At 44.5% G+C, this 13,877-nt stretch overlaps 1 protein-coding gene across 4 annotated transcripts in view; it reads left to right on the forward strand.

The window, feature by feature from the left end:
• Positions 1–13,877, forward strand: part of TULP4 (TUB like protein 4) — a 309,012-nt gene that overhangs the window by 189,249 nt on the left and 105,886 nt on the right. For all 4 annotated transcript variants that reach the window (XM_064292791.1, XM_064292782.1, XM_064292784.1 and 1 more), the window contains one exon: positions 10,842–10,970. In XM_064292791.1, coding sequence (XP_064148861.1) covers positions 10,842–10,970 — 129 coding nt within the window. The remainder of the gene's footprint in view (positions 1–10,841; positions 10,971–13,877) is intronic.

The following is a 13,877-nucleotide window of genomic DNA, read 5'->3' on the forward strand; positions in this document are numbered from 1 at the left end:
GCTGGTTTGATCTTCTATCCAGACCACTGAAACCTTCTCCGTATGAGCAGTGAGGCTGTTTCACTGTCTTACCGTTCGCATGTTCGCTGGAGCAGCGCTTTACGTTTCCTTCAAGAACTTGGCCTTTGCGTTCACAACTTGGCTAACTGTTCGGCACAGGAGGCCAAGCTTTCGAACTGTCTCAGCTTTCAACATGCCTTCCTCGCTAAGCTTACTTGTTTCTAGCTTTTGATTTAAAGTGAGTGAGGTATGACATTTCTTTTCACTTGGACACTTAGAGACCATTGTAGGGTTATTAACTGGCTTAATTTCAATATTATCTTGGGGGATAGGGAGGCCCGAGGAGAGAGAGCGAGGCGGGGGACAGCCAGTCAGTGGAGCAGTCAGAACACATAACATTTATCAATTAACTTCGCCGTCTTATATGGGCATGTTTCATGGCACCCCAAAACAATTTCAATACTAACATCAAGGAATGCTGCTCACAGATCACCATAACAGATAAAATAATAATGAAAAAGTTGGAAATATTGTGACAATTACCAAAATGTGACACAGAGACATGAAGTGAGCACATGCAGTTAGAAAAATGGCGCTGATAGACTTGTTCTATGCAAGGCTACCATAATCCTTCAATTTGTAAAAAATGCAATAACTGCAGAGTACAATAAAGCAATGCACAATGAAATGAGGTATGCCTGTATAGGAGGTGCTGCAGTGATAGCAGGAAGGAATGTTAGAACATCAGGGCAAGCTTCCCTACCAGGTGTCAAGGGACAGAAGTGTATTCCAGGCTCATGGTGATATGAAGCATGTGGGAGTGTTGACCTTTAAGGTGCAGAGCCCTTTAAGGTAGGGGTACTAGTGGTAGGAGGTGGGTTGGAAAGGGGGGCTCACTTTCATATATTTATGTTAAATAAGAGGACACAATCCACTTACATATGAGGACATTGGTGGTTTGGTGGTAGAATATGAGGACATTGGTGGTTGTCATGGATTGAATTGTGTCCCCCCCAAAATATCTGTGTGGTTGTCTTCCATTTTGTGATTGATATAATTTTCCTGTGTGTTGTAAATCCTGATCTCTGCCTGCGGTTAATGACGCAGGATTGGGTTATATTGAAGAGGATTAGGATGGGATATGACACCCTTTCTTAGATCACATCTCTTATCCAATGTAAAAGGGAGTTACCCTGGAGCGTGGCCTGCATCACCTTTTATCTTACAAGAGATAAAAGGAGAGAGAAGTGAGCAGAGAGTTGGGGACCTCACACTACCAAGAAAGAAGCACCAGGAACACAGCGTGTCCTTTGGACCCAGGGTCCCTACGCTGAGAAGCTCCTTGACCAGAGGAAGATTAATGAAAAGGAATTTCCTCCAGAGCTGACAGAGAGAGAAAGCCTTCACCTGGAGCTGATGTCCTGAATTTGGACTTTTAGCCTCCTAGACTGTGAGAGGATAAACTTCTCTTTGTTAAAGCCATCTACTTGTGGTATTTCTGTTACAGCAGCACAAGATGACCAAGACAGTGGTTTCAGTGGTAGAAGTCTCAGCTTCCATGCAAGACAACCAGGTTTGATTCTCAGTGAGTGTACCTCATGCTCAGCCATCATGCATCCGTCAGCGGAGACCTGTGTGTTGCTATGACGCTGTAAAAATGGCACAGTGGGGGCGTCTGATCTCTGATTTAAGGAGGGAGAGAGTCAAGATCAACAGCCCAAGGCTGATTCCTAAGAAACAAAGTTCAGACATAACTTTTTCTCACCAACCTTTTTACCAATTTGACACCAGCCTCCCACAGCACTCTCTACTTCCCGACCGTGTTTGATAATTCATTGCAGTGGCCACACAGAACTCACAGACAGTAATCACGATTATGGGGTTTATTAGGGAAGTAACAGGTTACAGTTCAGGATCAGGAACGACTCAGGATACAGTTCTTTGGTCAGGACAGGTTCTCGGCTGTGCCCACAAGCAGGCTTCTTTCTGGCCCTCAGCCTCTCCATCCCTCGGCGTCTTGGGCTGGCTCAGCCTCTGCTCTGCCCAGACAAGTGTCACAAAACTTTTTAGCTCCACCAATAAGTGCAAGGATCCTGGGTCCAAAGGACACATTCCACTCCTGGCTCTTCTTTCTGGGTGATAGTGAGGTCCCCCTTTTCTGCCTCTGGGATGGCTCATTTTAAACCTAGCAGGACGGCAAACTGACCAGTCCCCTCGTTAGGGTTCCATATACCTTATTTGCATGGTCCCACCCCCAGAAGGGTGCCGTGCACCTATTTACATTATTAGCATGCTATCCAATCTCCTTGGTGGGCCACAAGCACCTTATTTACATAGTCCCACCCGGTCATTTGGTGGGAGTTACAAGACCATGCGAGAAAGGCCACATGAAAGCCATCCATTGTACCACAGATGCCGAACTGGTTTTCAGTGGAGTTTCCAAACTAAGACAGACTAGGAAGAAAGGCCTAATAACCTGAAAATCAGTAAATGAAAACCCAGTAGATCACAGTGGCTCCATACACAACCATGGGGATGGTGCAGGACCAGGCAGTGTCTGGGATCAACATGAGTCAGGGGCTGACTCAGCGACAGCTAACCACAGGAATAGCATCCATTTAAATCCTGTTCTGGGCCCGCCTTTATCTTCTGGACTTTTTAGTTCATGACGTTAAAGAGGTTTATGGAGGGGATTGCTGTGTGCCAAGCACTGTTCTGTGCCTGTTTCAGTATATACCACATGGCTACTCTGAAAGATGTGCTGTTGCCACCCCCCCGGCAAACGAGGAAAGCGGCCCAAAGTGGGTGAGCGGGTGGCCCCCAGCCACGCTGCTGAGCAGTGCAAGGCCAGGATGCAGGTCCAGAACCTGCACTCCGAACCACTGAGCTACAGTGACCAGACTTTGCAGAAGATTGTGCTGGGTGGCGTCATTCTATAATACAATTGTTCTCATTGAATTTCTTCCAGTCTCTATTTCAGAATGCTTTTTGGTTCTTTATTAAAATGACTAAATGTATCTAAAATTAAACTGGCAATTACTGTTTTTCTTGTGCAGTTCAGGTTGTTGCTGTTTCACTTAATAAATTACAGAACAGGAAGAAATGAGTTCTAAGTCACGAGGATTTATTACTTTACCTATTTGTATTAAGCCATTCATTCCAATTGCATGTTTTTTAAGTTAAGAGAAAATATGTCCAATCATTGGCAATTCTAGTTGCTCACTGAGTTGTTTTCTATGTAAATATATGTCCACACCATTTGAAGGGGTCCTACCTCTAAAAATCCTTGAGTTTGATTAAGTGGCCTTTGTTATTCTGCATAGAAATAATTTTGGATACAGGACCAGTGAAGGGACTTACTTGGGCCATTAGGTTACAGCCTGAGGAGGCATTCAGCAGGCTGCGCTGTATTTTTAGTGCAGATTTCTCTACCCACAGTGGTGGTGTTAGCTGCCATCGAGTCAGCCTCGACTCATGGCTATCCCGTGTACGGTAGAACGAAATGCTGTCTGGTCCTGTACCATCTCCGTGATGGGTTGTGGATCGGACCGTTGTGATCCACAGGGTTTTCACTGGCTGATTTTCAGAAGTAGATCACCGTGCCTTTCTTCCTGGTCCATCTCAGTCTGGAAGCTTCTCTAAAACCTGTTCCATATCATAGCAACATGTGAGCCTCCACTGACAAACGAGTGGTGGCTATGCGTGAGGAGCATTGGCTGGGAATCGAACCTAGGTCTCCCGCGTGGAAGGTGAGAATCCTACCACTGAACCATAATTGGCCCCGGTCTTCCCATAATGGCTCTCAATAAATGCTTAGTGATAACAATAACATCATAAAGTGTTGGAACATATCTTATATTGGAGAGAGTGCCAGGCTGGCATTTTTTGAATAACCAAAGACCTAAGTCAAAACTTAGTTCTAGAGGAGCAGGCTCTTCAGCCGCTGCCCTAACCACTGAAGCTCTTCTGTGCCTGAAGATGGGGGCTGCCATGCCTTCAGACAGGAAGGAGAGCTTCGCCTTAGGCTCCTGGACAGGTGCTCAGCAGCCTGCCACGTAGTCTGCATTGGTAATCCCTCGGCACGCTGCTATGTCCTCACATCGCTGAACAGGCTGGAAGGATCTGGAGAACAGTACACTGCTGGAAAGATAAGGTGGCTGTGAGAACTTGTAGACGAGACAGGAGAGAACTCTCATCCTGGGAAACAATATTAGCAGTCTGACTTTATTTTTAAACAAGAATCACCTAAAGATTCTCTAACCTAGAGGAGGTACCCACCTATTGAGTTATACCAGTTAGCACTCACAGCAAACAAGTGTGCAAACGAGGATCACGTTTTCATCTACTGCTGCACCTCAACTGATTAAGAATTATAAAAAAATATGAACTTGAGTCTGTTAACACATCATTTATCCAACAAAGGCAACTGCATTGTCTTAAGACCAGGAACTGTTTAATGTCACTTAGGAATAATTTAAATGGTTTTTGACTCTGCTCTTTTGTGTTGGTGTTGTGCTGTGAGTGGGCAAATTGTATAGTCAAGAGGAGGGGTTTTGTTGTCAGGGTTCACTAAGTATGCAGTTACACATGGCAGTGCATATCAGAGGCAAAAAGTAGGACCTCTTTTCTCTGTTACCAAAAGTTATTTTACAAAGAGCCCTCACGGTAACAATGAATGCTGTCTTCACTTGAGGTCACAGTTTAAGAATTGATCAAAAATGTGTTATTTATTTACCGTATTCCATTCTAATGGAGCCATCCAAAAGTATACTAATGATTGTGGGCTTAGATGATTGATTAGTGATTACAAAAATGGAGGACGAGTCCTTCGGGACCAAATTGCAGCCCACGCACATTTGTGGATTGTGGTGCTCGGACCAGATCATCTTAGATCTGGAAGAAGCTTATGAAGATGGCCTTTATCGATGATTTGGAAATTCTAAATTCTGTAACACATTTGATGTCAGTGAAAGACTTTTGCTGTTGTTGGCTGGGCTTTTTTTAATTCAATCAGTAATTTAAACAAAGAAGAATTTTAAGAACTAGACTTAAACACAGTGGTTTGTTGCCCCCTGCCCAATTCTCTCATACCCTTCCCGTGTGTACTTACGACTCCAGAATTACATAGAGTGCGTGGTGCTGAGTCTGGTAAACTGCGCTCCGCAGGGACAGAGCTGTGTCTTCATCCCGATCCTCATACCACACAGTGTCGGTTTATCATAGGCAGGCAGAAAGCGTTTGCTGTGGCTAAAATGCCTTCATGAGTTGGAAATAACCTGCTCAAAATAGTTTTCAATACATTTTACAGTTCAAAGATATAATTCAATATGGATTGTAACTTCTAACTATATACTATTTCTTGGCACAGTATTTTCAAATTGACTGTGTGTCAGTAATCAGAGATGGGCAAGACTCAGTCTCTGTCCCCAAGCAGCACAGAGCTGCGGGGGGAGGCACACACCAGACAGTTCCTGTGGACTGTGTGAGTACCGTGTGGAAGAGCAGTGACCCAGCAAGGAGGAGCTCTTAACAGAGGGATGAAGCTAGCTGGGACTCCTGAGGGCATTTCCGGCGTCTGTAATCCTAGAAGCTGATTGTGACAGTGCCATGGTCAGCCACCTGCTAGAGCAGATTTGTTAAGTGCTTGCCAGGTTTTAAAAGATTGAAACTTCATAGCTTTCTGGATTTTGCAGTCTTTGAGCAGAGCCACAGGACTCTTTACATTTTAAATGTGTAATAATTTCATCAGGAGTATTTGAGGATTTTGTTATGCATCTTGCAACAAGTGCTGATACCGTCAAGTGTCGTGAACCAAAGCTGGCTAGAAACCTGGCTGAAGGCCCGCTTAGGTCAGACCCTTCTTGGGGTCTCCTAGCTCTCGTGCCCTGGAAGCAGATGTAAAGACGTAAAAGTGGCATGTCCATTGTATGACTTTTAGATGTGATGGGTTTATGTGTTGGTCGGAAAGCAGGAAATGTGGATTTGGAAGATGGGTGTGGGGAAGGGTCTGGATGTTGTTGGGGGTGAAGGGGGGCCCTCACCATTGGCCCTTGGCCTTGTTTTCTAGTTTACGTGGTAACTTAGACTTCAGAAGCGTTTACACAGTTGTCACAAGTTCACGAGGGGTATAATTAGTTTGCTTAGGTCCAGTGTCCTGGGAGTAGACGGGATTACAGATCTTTCTTATGAATAGCAGGAGTGCTCGTGTTGATTTTTTATGATGTTGTTTTGTTAGTTGTATTCCAGTCAGCTTCCACTCATGGTGATCCCACTTATAACAGAATGAAACGTTGCCTGCTCCTGCTCCATCTTCGTGATCATTACTGTGTTTGAGTCCATTGTTGTGGCTGTGTGTCAGTGCATCTCATGGAGAGTTTCTCTGGTTTTCGCTGACTGTCCACTTTACCAAACACCATGTCATTTTCTAGTAACTGGTCTTTCCGGGTGACATGTCCAAAGTAAGCAAGACAAAGTCTTGCCATCCTTGCTTCTAAGGACCGTTCTGGTTGTGTTTCTCCTAAAAATGATTTATTCCTTTTTCTGGCAGTCCGTGGTATGTTCAATATTCTTCTGTCTTCTTTTTGCATCATCCAGCTTTGGCTTGCATATGAGGCAGTTGAAAAGACCATGGCTTGGGTCAGGCATACCTTAATCCTCAAAGTAACATCTTTGCTTTTGAGCATTTTAAAGCGGTGATATTGTTTATTGGTCCAATTGTGAGGTTTTTGTTTTCTTTACTGAGGTGTTGAGGTGTAATCCATACTGAAGGCTGTGGTCTTTGATCTTCATCAGTAAGTGCTTCAATCCTCTTTGCTTTCAGCAAGCAAGATTGTGTCATCTGCACATTGCAGGTTGTTAATGAGTCTTCCTCCAATCCTGACGCCACATCCTTCATCACATAGTCCGACTTTTTGAATTATTTGTTCAGCATTTGGATTGAATAAGTGAGGTGAAAACATACAACCCCGACACACACCTTTTTTTTTTTCCTATTCAAAAATTTATACACAAATTGTTTTGTGACATTGGTTGCAATCCCTGCAATGTGTCAGCATGCAATGTGTCCCCTTTCCCTTTAACCCCCAGATTCCACGTGTCTAGTTGTCCAGTTGTCCTGTCCATCCTGCTTGCCTGCCTTTTTGATTTTGAGAAACTATTGTCCATCTGGTCTCCTATTCCCAATTGAACTAAGAACCACGTTCTTCAGGTGTGTTATCGTTTGTTTTATATGCCTGTCTAATCTTTGGCTGAAAGGTGGATTCAGGAGTGGATTCAGTTCTGAATTAGCAGGGCGTCCAGGGGCCAAAGTCTTGGGCATTCCTCCAGTCTCTGTCAGACCAGTAAGCCTGTTCCTTTTTTGTGAATTTGAATTTTGTTCTAGATTTTTCTCCACTCTGCCCAGGACCCTCTGTTGTGATTCCTGTCGGAGAGATCCCTGGTGGTAGCCGGGCACCATCTAGTTCTTCTGGGCTCAGGCTGGTGGAGGCTATGGTTCATGTGGTCCATTAGTCCTTTCGACTAATATTTTCCTTATGTTTTTGGCTTTCTTCATTCTCCTTTTCTCTGGATGGTTCAGAACCAATAGACGTATCTTATATCATAGATGGCTTTTAAGCTTTTAAGGAAACTTTTAAGACCCCAGATGCTACTGACAAAAGTAGGATGTAGAACATTTTCTTTTAAACTCTGTTATGCCAGTTGAGCTAGATGTCTCCAGAGACCATGGTCCCCAGCCCTCAGATCCAGTAACTCAATTCCTCAGGGTGTTTGAACTTGTTTAGGAAGCTTCTATGGCTTTGCCTTAGTCAAGCTGTGTTGACCTCCTCTGTATCATGTATTGTCTTTCCCTTCACCAAGTTTCCTTCCATTTTGTAAGTGACAAGAATTGTCCTATGTGTGAGGGGATGCACTAGAACCAAATTTCCCTGCCCTCAGGAAGAAATTTAGTGCAGGATGGACATGGTAATAAATAGACCTACACTTACAGTTTTTTTTGCAGGATCCTGTGAGGAGTGAAGTAGGAAGTGGCCATGCCACTTTGGTAGTTGGCACAGTCTACATAGAGGAATTGTCACTTGAGTTTTGTTCCTGTTGAAAAAAAAGCAGCACTGAATTGAGTGCTTACAGAGATACATGGGAGTCAGACAAGAAATAATCAAGAAAGGATCTGTAGGGCAGGATTTTTAGGTAGAATAAGAGAAAGTTGTTTACCAAAACCTAGGACTGACTGCTTAGCAAGGTTGCTTAACCGTTTGGCTTCAGTTTTTGCTTTCAGAACTTTAGGGCCCAGCTTTGGTTCAGTTTAGCACATCCATGTTCAGTTTCTATGAGGTTTGCTGCTGCTACTGTTGTTGTTGTTGAAAATTGTTAGATTAACAAATATTAGGTACAAAGTGTGATTATAACTTGAAAAATTGTTGATAACATATATATATTGGATATTACTTGTATATTATTTCTCAGTTATAAAAAATAGATATTCAGCAGGTGGACGTGGTGAGAGAAGGCATTTTGGGGAGCAAGGACAGCTTGAGCAAAAGTACGGAGGCAAGAGATAGGTATGCTGGTAAAATAAAAGTAGAATGACGACGGTGGGGCAAGAGCAGAGTGAGGCTAGTGAGTGAAACAGGGGCCAGATCAACTACTGAGTAGCCGATGACAGCCATGTTTCTATTTCCAGCCCTGTCTGCTCTCCCTCACTGAGCTCTGGACCCATACACCCAACTGCCTCCTTAGATCATGTAGATGTCTGATAGCATTCAAGCTAAGTATGTCCAAAACCAAACCTTTGATTTTCTCTTGTTATTTTATCTCCTCCAATTTTCCTCATTTCAGTCAATGGTAACCTTATCCACAGTTACTGAGGTTGGAAATTAAGACGTCATCCTTGATTCTTTATGTGCACACCTGAGTCCACATCAAATTAGTTGGTAGATTCTATTAGCTTTACCTCCAATACAAATCTTAAGTTGGGTTTTCTCTCCTGTTACCACTATTATCCTAATCCAAGCCTCTATCGTCTCTTGTGAAAAATGTAAGAGATTTTTGAAAGAGCTATCTTAAAAAATATAAATCTGATCATACCACTTCCCTACTTGGACCCTTTTCATCTCATTCTGAATCAAATCCAACTCCTAAATGAGGCCCAGAAGGGTGACACACACCTTTTGACGTACATCAGCCTATATCTACATGTCTGTGGATGTTCTGACTCCCTACCTGGGCTTTTCACATTCCCGAACACGGAAGCTTCAGATCCTCTAACTTAGTATTAGTCCCGTTGCATGAGCGTAATAAATACATGACAGAGGAGACAGCCTCGGGGAACATTCACCACAGTGTACCTTGGGTTTGCAGCGCATGGCCCCCAGGGACCACTTCATAACCCTCACGCCCTTTAAGGTTTTACTGGTCTCTGTGAGGGCTGCCCTCAGGCTCCCGCAGCTAGCAGAGACCGCAGCATTTACCTGGTCCCACAAATCACCTACCAGAGCCTTTCTTAGATGAGAAAATGGTAGTTCAGGAAGATGAAAGTGATTTGTCTAGCTCGAACTTTTCAAATTTATAAAGTTAAGTTCTTATTTGCTTATAAATTTTGAAGCTTATAATTTCTTCATATTTCCTCTGTGATAAATCTTAAACAACTTAGATGTTTCAGCTGTGTACTTTTCTCCAAATTGGCCATGTTTAAACACTGAACTATGAAGAGAAAAATAAGGTAGTCCAGAAAAAATACAGAAAATTTCACTTGGGGAGGAAAATGAAATTAAATAGGACCCACACTTCCCTCTTTCTATACTAAATATCTGGTTAAAATACATAGTAAGTTTTGTGAGAATACATTTTCCCCAACATTGTGCCATCAGATGAGGGAGCACTGGAGGCCGGTGAGGGGCAGGGGCTGGATACAGATGGGCTTTGGGTTCTTCTCTTTGTTTTCATAGTGATGGGCATATTCATGCCGTAATTTACTGTTTGCACAGGTGTCTGCTGTTTGTCAGGAAGCCACGTCAGAAAGGATCTGGTTCCATGTAAAACTGTCATGTGTGGGCTGTGCCCTGTCCCCTCTGTGAATTCTCCACCTTCTCTTTCTTTTCCTTGGACAGTTAGTTGCTGCTGAGTCGTCTCCGACTTATAGCAACCCCGTGTACATTGGAGGCAAATGTTGCCCAGGCCCACGCTGTCTTAGTCATCTAGTGCTGCTGTAACAGAAATACCACAAGTGGATGGTTTCAACAAAGAGAAATTCATTCTTTCACAGTCTAGTAGGCTAGAAGTCCAAATTCAGGGCATCGGCTCCAGGGGAAGTCATTCTCTCCCTGTTGGCTCTGGAGGAAGGTCCTTGTCATCAGTCTTCTCCTGGACTCGGAGCATCACCACGCAGGAACCCCAGGTCCAAAGGAAGTGCGCTGCTCCTGGCACTGCTTTCTTGGTGGTATGAGGCTCCCACTCTCTGCTTGCCTCCCTTTCATTTTACCTCTTGTAGGATAAAAGGTGGTTCAGGCCACACTCCAGGGAAACTCCCTTTACATTGGATCAGGGATGTGACCTTAGTAAGGGTGTTACAATCCCATCCCAGTCCTCTTTAACATAAAATTATAGCCACAAAATGGAGGACAGCAACACAATACTGGGAATCATGGCCTAACCAAGTTGACACATATTTTTAGGGGAAAAAGTTCAATCCGTGACACACCGTCCCCATGATCACTGGTACATTTGAGCCCATGTTCCTTTGACTAACTATACCATATTTAGCTCTGAAGCCTGATCACCTTCCAGAAGTAATCGTGGCCCGCTGGCTTATCCACTATGGTAAATACCTTCTTGGTTTTTTCTAGGTTGTGCTGGTGAGGTGGAATGAGCCCTACCAGAAGCTGGCCACGTGTGACGCTGACGGAGGGATATTCGTGTGGATTCAGTATGAAGGCAGGTGGTCTGTGGAGCTGGTCAATGACCGAGGGGCTCAGGTGAGTGGGAGCTGGGGAGAGAGTGCCAGACCAAGTGCTCTAGAAAAAATGCTTCAGGTCACTGACAACTCTCTAGAACAAGGTGGAGTGGTAGGAATACATAAAATTAGAGCCCGCTTTTCTCTCCTCTAGCGTATGCCACTAGGTTAAAAAAGAGACTGCCAGATCCTAATTCCTTCTCTTCAGCTATGCTGCTGTGGTGAGAACTCTCACATTTTAAGCCTTAATTAAATCTGTGAGATGATTTTTTACCCTTCAGTGTGTGATTGCACGTTAAATTTGGACTCTCTGTAGTACTTCTGGCATATCACTTCTCTGCTCCTTCCAAAGGTATTTTCCCGGTATTGTAAGCTTTGTGCTTCTCACCGGGAGAGCCTGTGAGGTGGTTTCTCACCGCCTGCTCACCAAGCAGAGGGTTTTCGCACTCTCTTCTTTTTTTTTTTCTGTCAGCTTTCAATTAGTGTGGCCCCCTGTGGGCCTCGCTTCCTTTCTGGAGCGGATTTGTCTCCATTTACCCTTTTTTTTTTTTTTTTTTCACCCTGTGGAGCCGTCTAATTTTAGAGCTCCTCCGTAGGCTTCTCCTGGCTCGGAGCACAGCTCTTCCTCCTCCCTGAGGGGTGGGCTCCCTGAGCGCCTCATCTCGTGTGTGTCAGGACACCCATGTGAGCAGGCGCCCCCATCCTGGGGATGTGACAGAACTCAGACTCTGGAACCCGAGTCCTCCGGGGAGGCTGACCCAGGAGGGGTTTCCTGGACCACTGTCTCTCCCTGAAGGTTTCCCTGTGCCGGCTGTTCCATACATTTTTAAGGAACTGACCTCTCATCCGTTGCCCCTCACCCCTTGCTAAACAAGCTGTGACCTTCCCAAGTTTGAAAGGCCGGCGAAGTGAAATGAAATTGCAGAGAATGAAGATATCGTCATTGCTGTGGTTGGTTGCTGTCAGGTAGATTCTGACTCATTTATTATTTATTATTATTTATTATTAGCAGTTACTATTAGCAGGCTGAGGTCCAGTGTAATATGTGATCACAGAAGACAGATGTGGCTCTGTGTAAAAACAGAACACTCTCTTTGTGTGTAAGTGAGTTTGTTTGTGTAAATGTCGTAATAGTGGTTGACTCTGGTAAGCCCTCCTCAGTTTACTGCCACCTCCGTGGAGTGAAAAGACGAAGAAGAGGCAGAGCCCACTCCCTGGCTCCTAACCTTCCTGAAACAGAGCCCCAAGTGTGGAAACCTCCGTGGCCCTGAGAAGTTCACGTCACTTAGAGGGTAGATGTTGTAGTCAGGAGCTCACATTCTGGAGTCAGACAACATATGCCAAAAGTCTGATCCATGTCTTCTTAGCTTATGAGTTACTTCTCTGTGCCTCAGTTTTATCATCAGAATGTGTTGTTGTGTGCCATCGAGTTCATTTAGACTCATATCAACCCCATGTGACAGTAGAACCGCCCCATAAGATTTTCCAGGTTATAATTGGAATCAACTCAACAGCACACAACAACAACAGTCTTTACGGGAGGAGATTGTTGACGTCTTTCTCCCGTGTAGCTGCTGGGTTGGTTCGAACCACCAGCCTTTCGGTTAGCAGATGTGCGCTTAACTGTTGCACCACCAAGGCCCCTTTGGAACTGTAATAGTACCTGCCTGAAGGGTCCTTTTGAGGATCAAATAAGATTGTGTGTGTAAAGTGCTTATAACAATGCCTGAAACATAGCAGTTGTCACTATGTATTATTGTAGTTCTAGTACCTGCAATATGTTGAGGCTACTACTGCCTCGCAGCCACCAGCATTAAGCCTACCTGTCCCACAAGCAGTAGCTATAACGTCATCACCAAAGACGAGCTTCAGGCATTGAGGTGGCACCTCTCCTTGGCTTTCTGTAAAGCAGTGATTTTTCCGAGGCTGTCCATAAGGGTCTGTAAAGTGCTATAATTCTCCTGTCAGTCAAAGGATAGAACTCAGTAATCAGCCAAGACATATCTTCAGATTTGGGATGGCAAGAAAACACGAACCTAACATTACTGAGAGAAGGAAAGGGAAGGGGAGCTAGAATTTATTAAATGCCAGCCAAGTGCATAGCATTTTCATGTCATTTCTCTTGCTATTCATAGGAACCCCACTCAGAAGACGTTATTCTCAGTTAGCGGAGAGAAACCCAGCTCAGGGAGGCCAAGTAACTTGCCAGCCCAAGGAAGTTAATGAGAGGAAAAGCCGAGATTGGAACCCGGGTTTATTTGAGTCCAAAACACTCTACCACAGTCTTGTCTCTTGGGTGTTTATATTATGTCCTGAAGAGCTCAGGCTTTACTACCACAAGAGAGGCAGGCCACACCAGACGCGAGAGGCCACCACCGCTCCTTTTTGCATGACGGCAGCATCTCTGAGGGGGAATCTTCCATCATCTCTGTCCAGCAGCTGCATCGTTAATGTCATTATATCCTTCAGCTCTTTTTTCCACTAACAGGGAGAACAAGCATGTTAGAAATAAGAGAGGGAGGATGAATTCAGACCTATGGGCTAGTGAGCTTACCTGGGTGAGAAAATGCCTGGAAGGAGTCTTAACAAGTTGCTGTCAATTCCATTCCTACGCGGGGCGCCCCCGTGTGTGTCAGAGTAGCACTGTGTTCATAGGGCTTTCAGTGACGTAGGAATGAATTAGATTACTAGGCCTCTCTTCCCGTGCAGCTCTGGTTGGACTGAAACAACCAGCCTTTTGGTTAGCAGCCAAACATATAAACCATTTGGGCCACCCGGGGACTCCGGAAGCAGCCTAAAAAAACAAAGCCCGTTGCCATTGAGTCAATTCCGACTCATAGCAACCCTACAGGACAGAGTAGAACTGCCCCATAGGGTTTCCAAGGAATGGCTGGTGGATTCAAACTTTGACTTTTTGTTTAGTAGCCAA

This window comes from Loxodonta africana, chromosome 1 (assembly GCF_030014295.1).
Source record: "Loxodonta africana isolate mLoxAfr1 chromosome 1, mLoxAfr1.hap2, whole genome shotgun sequence".
NCBI classification, from domain to species: Eukaryota; Metazoa; Chordata; class Mammalia; order Proboscidea; family Elephantidae; genus Loxodonta; species Loxodonta africana.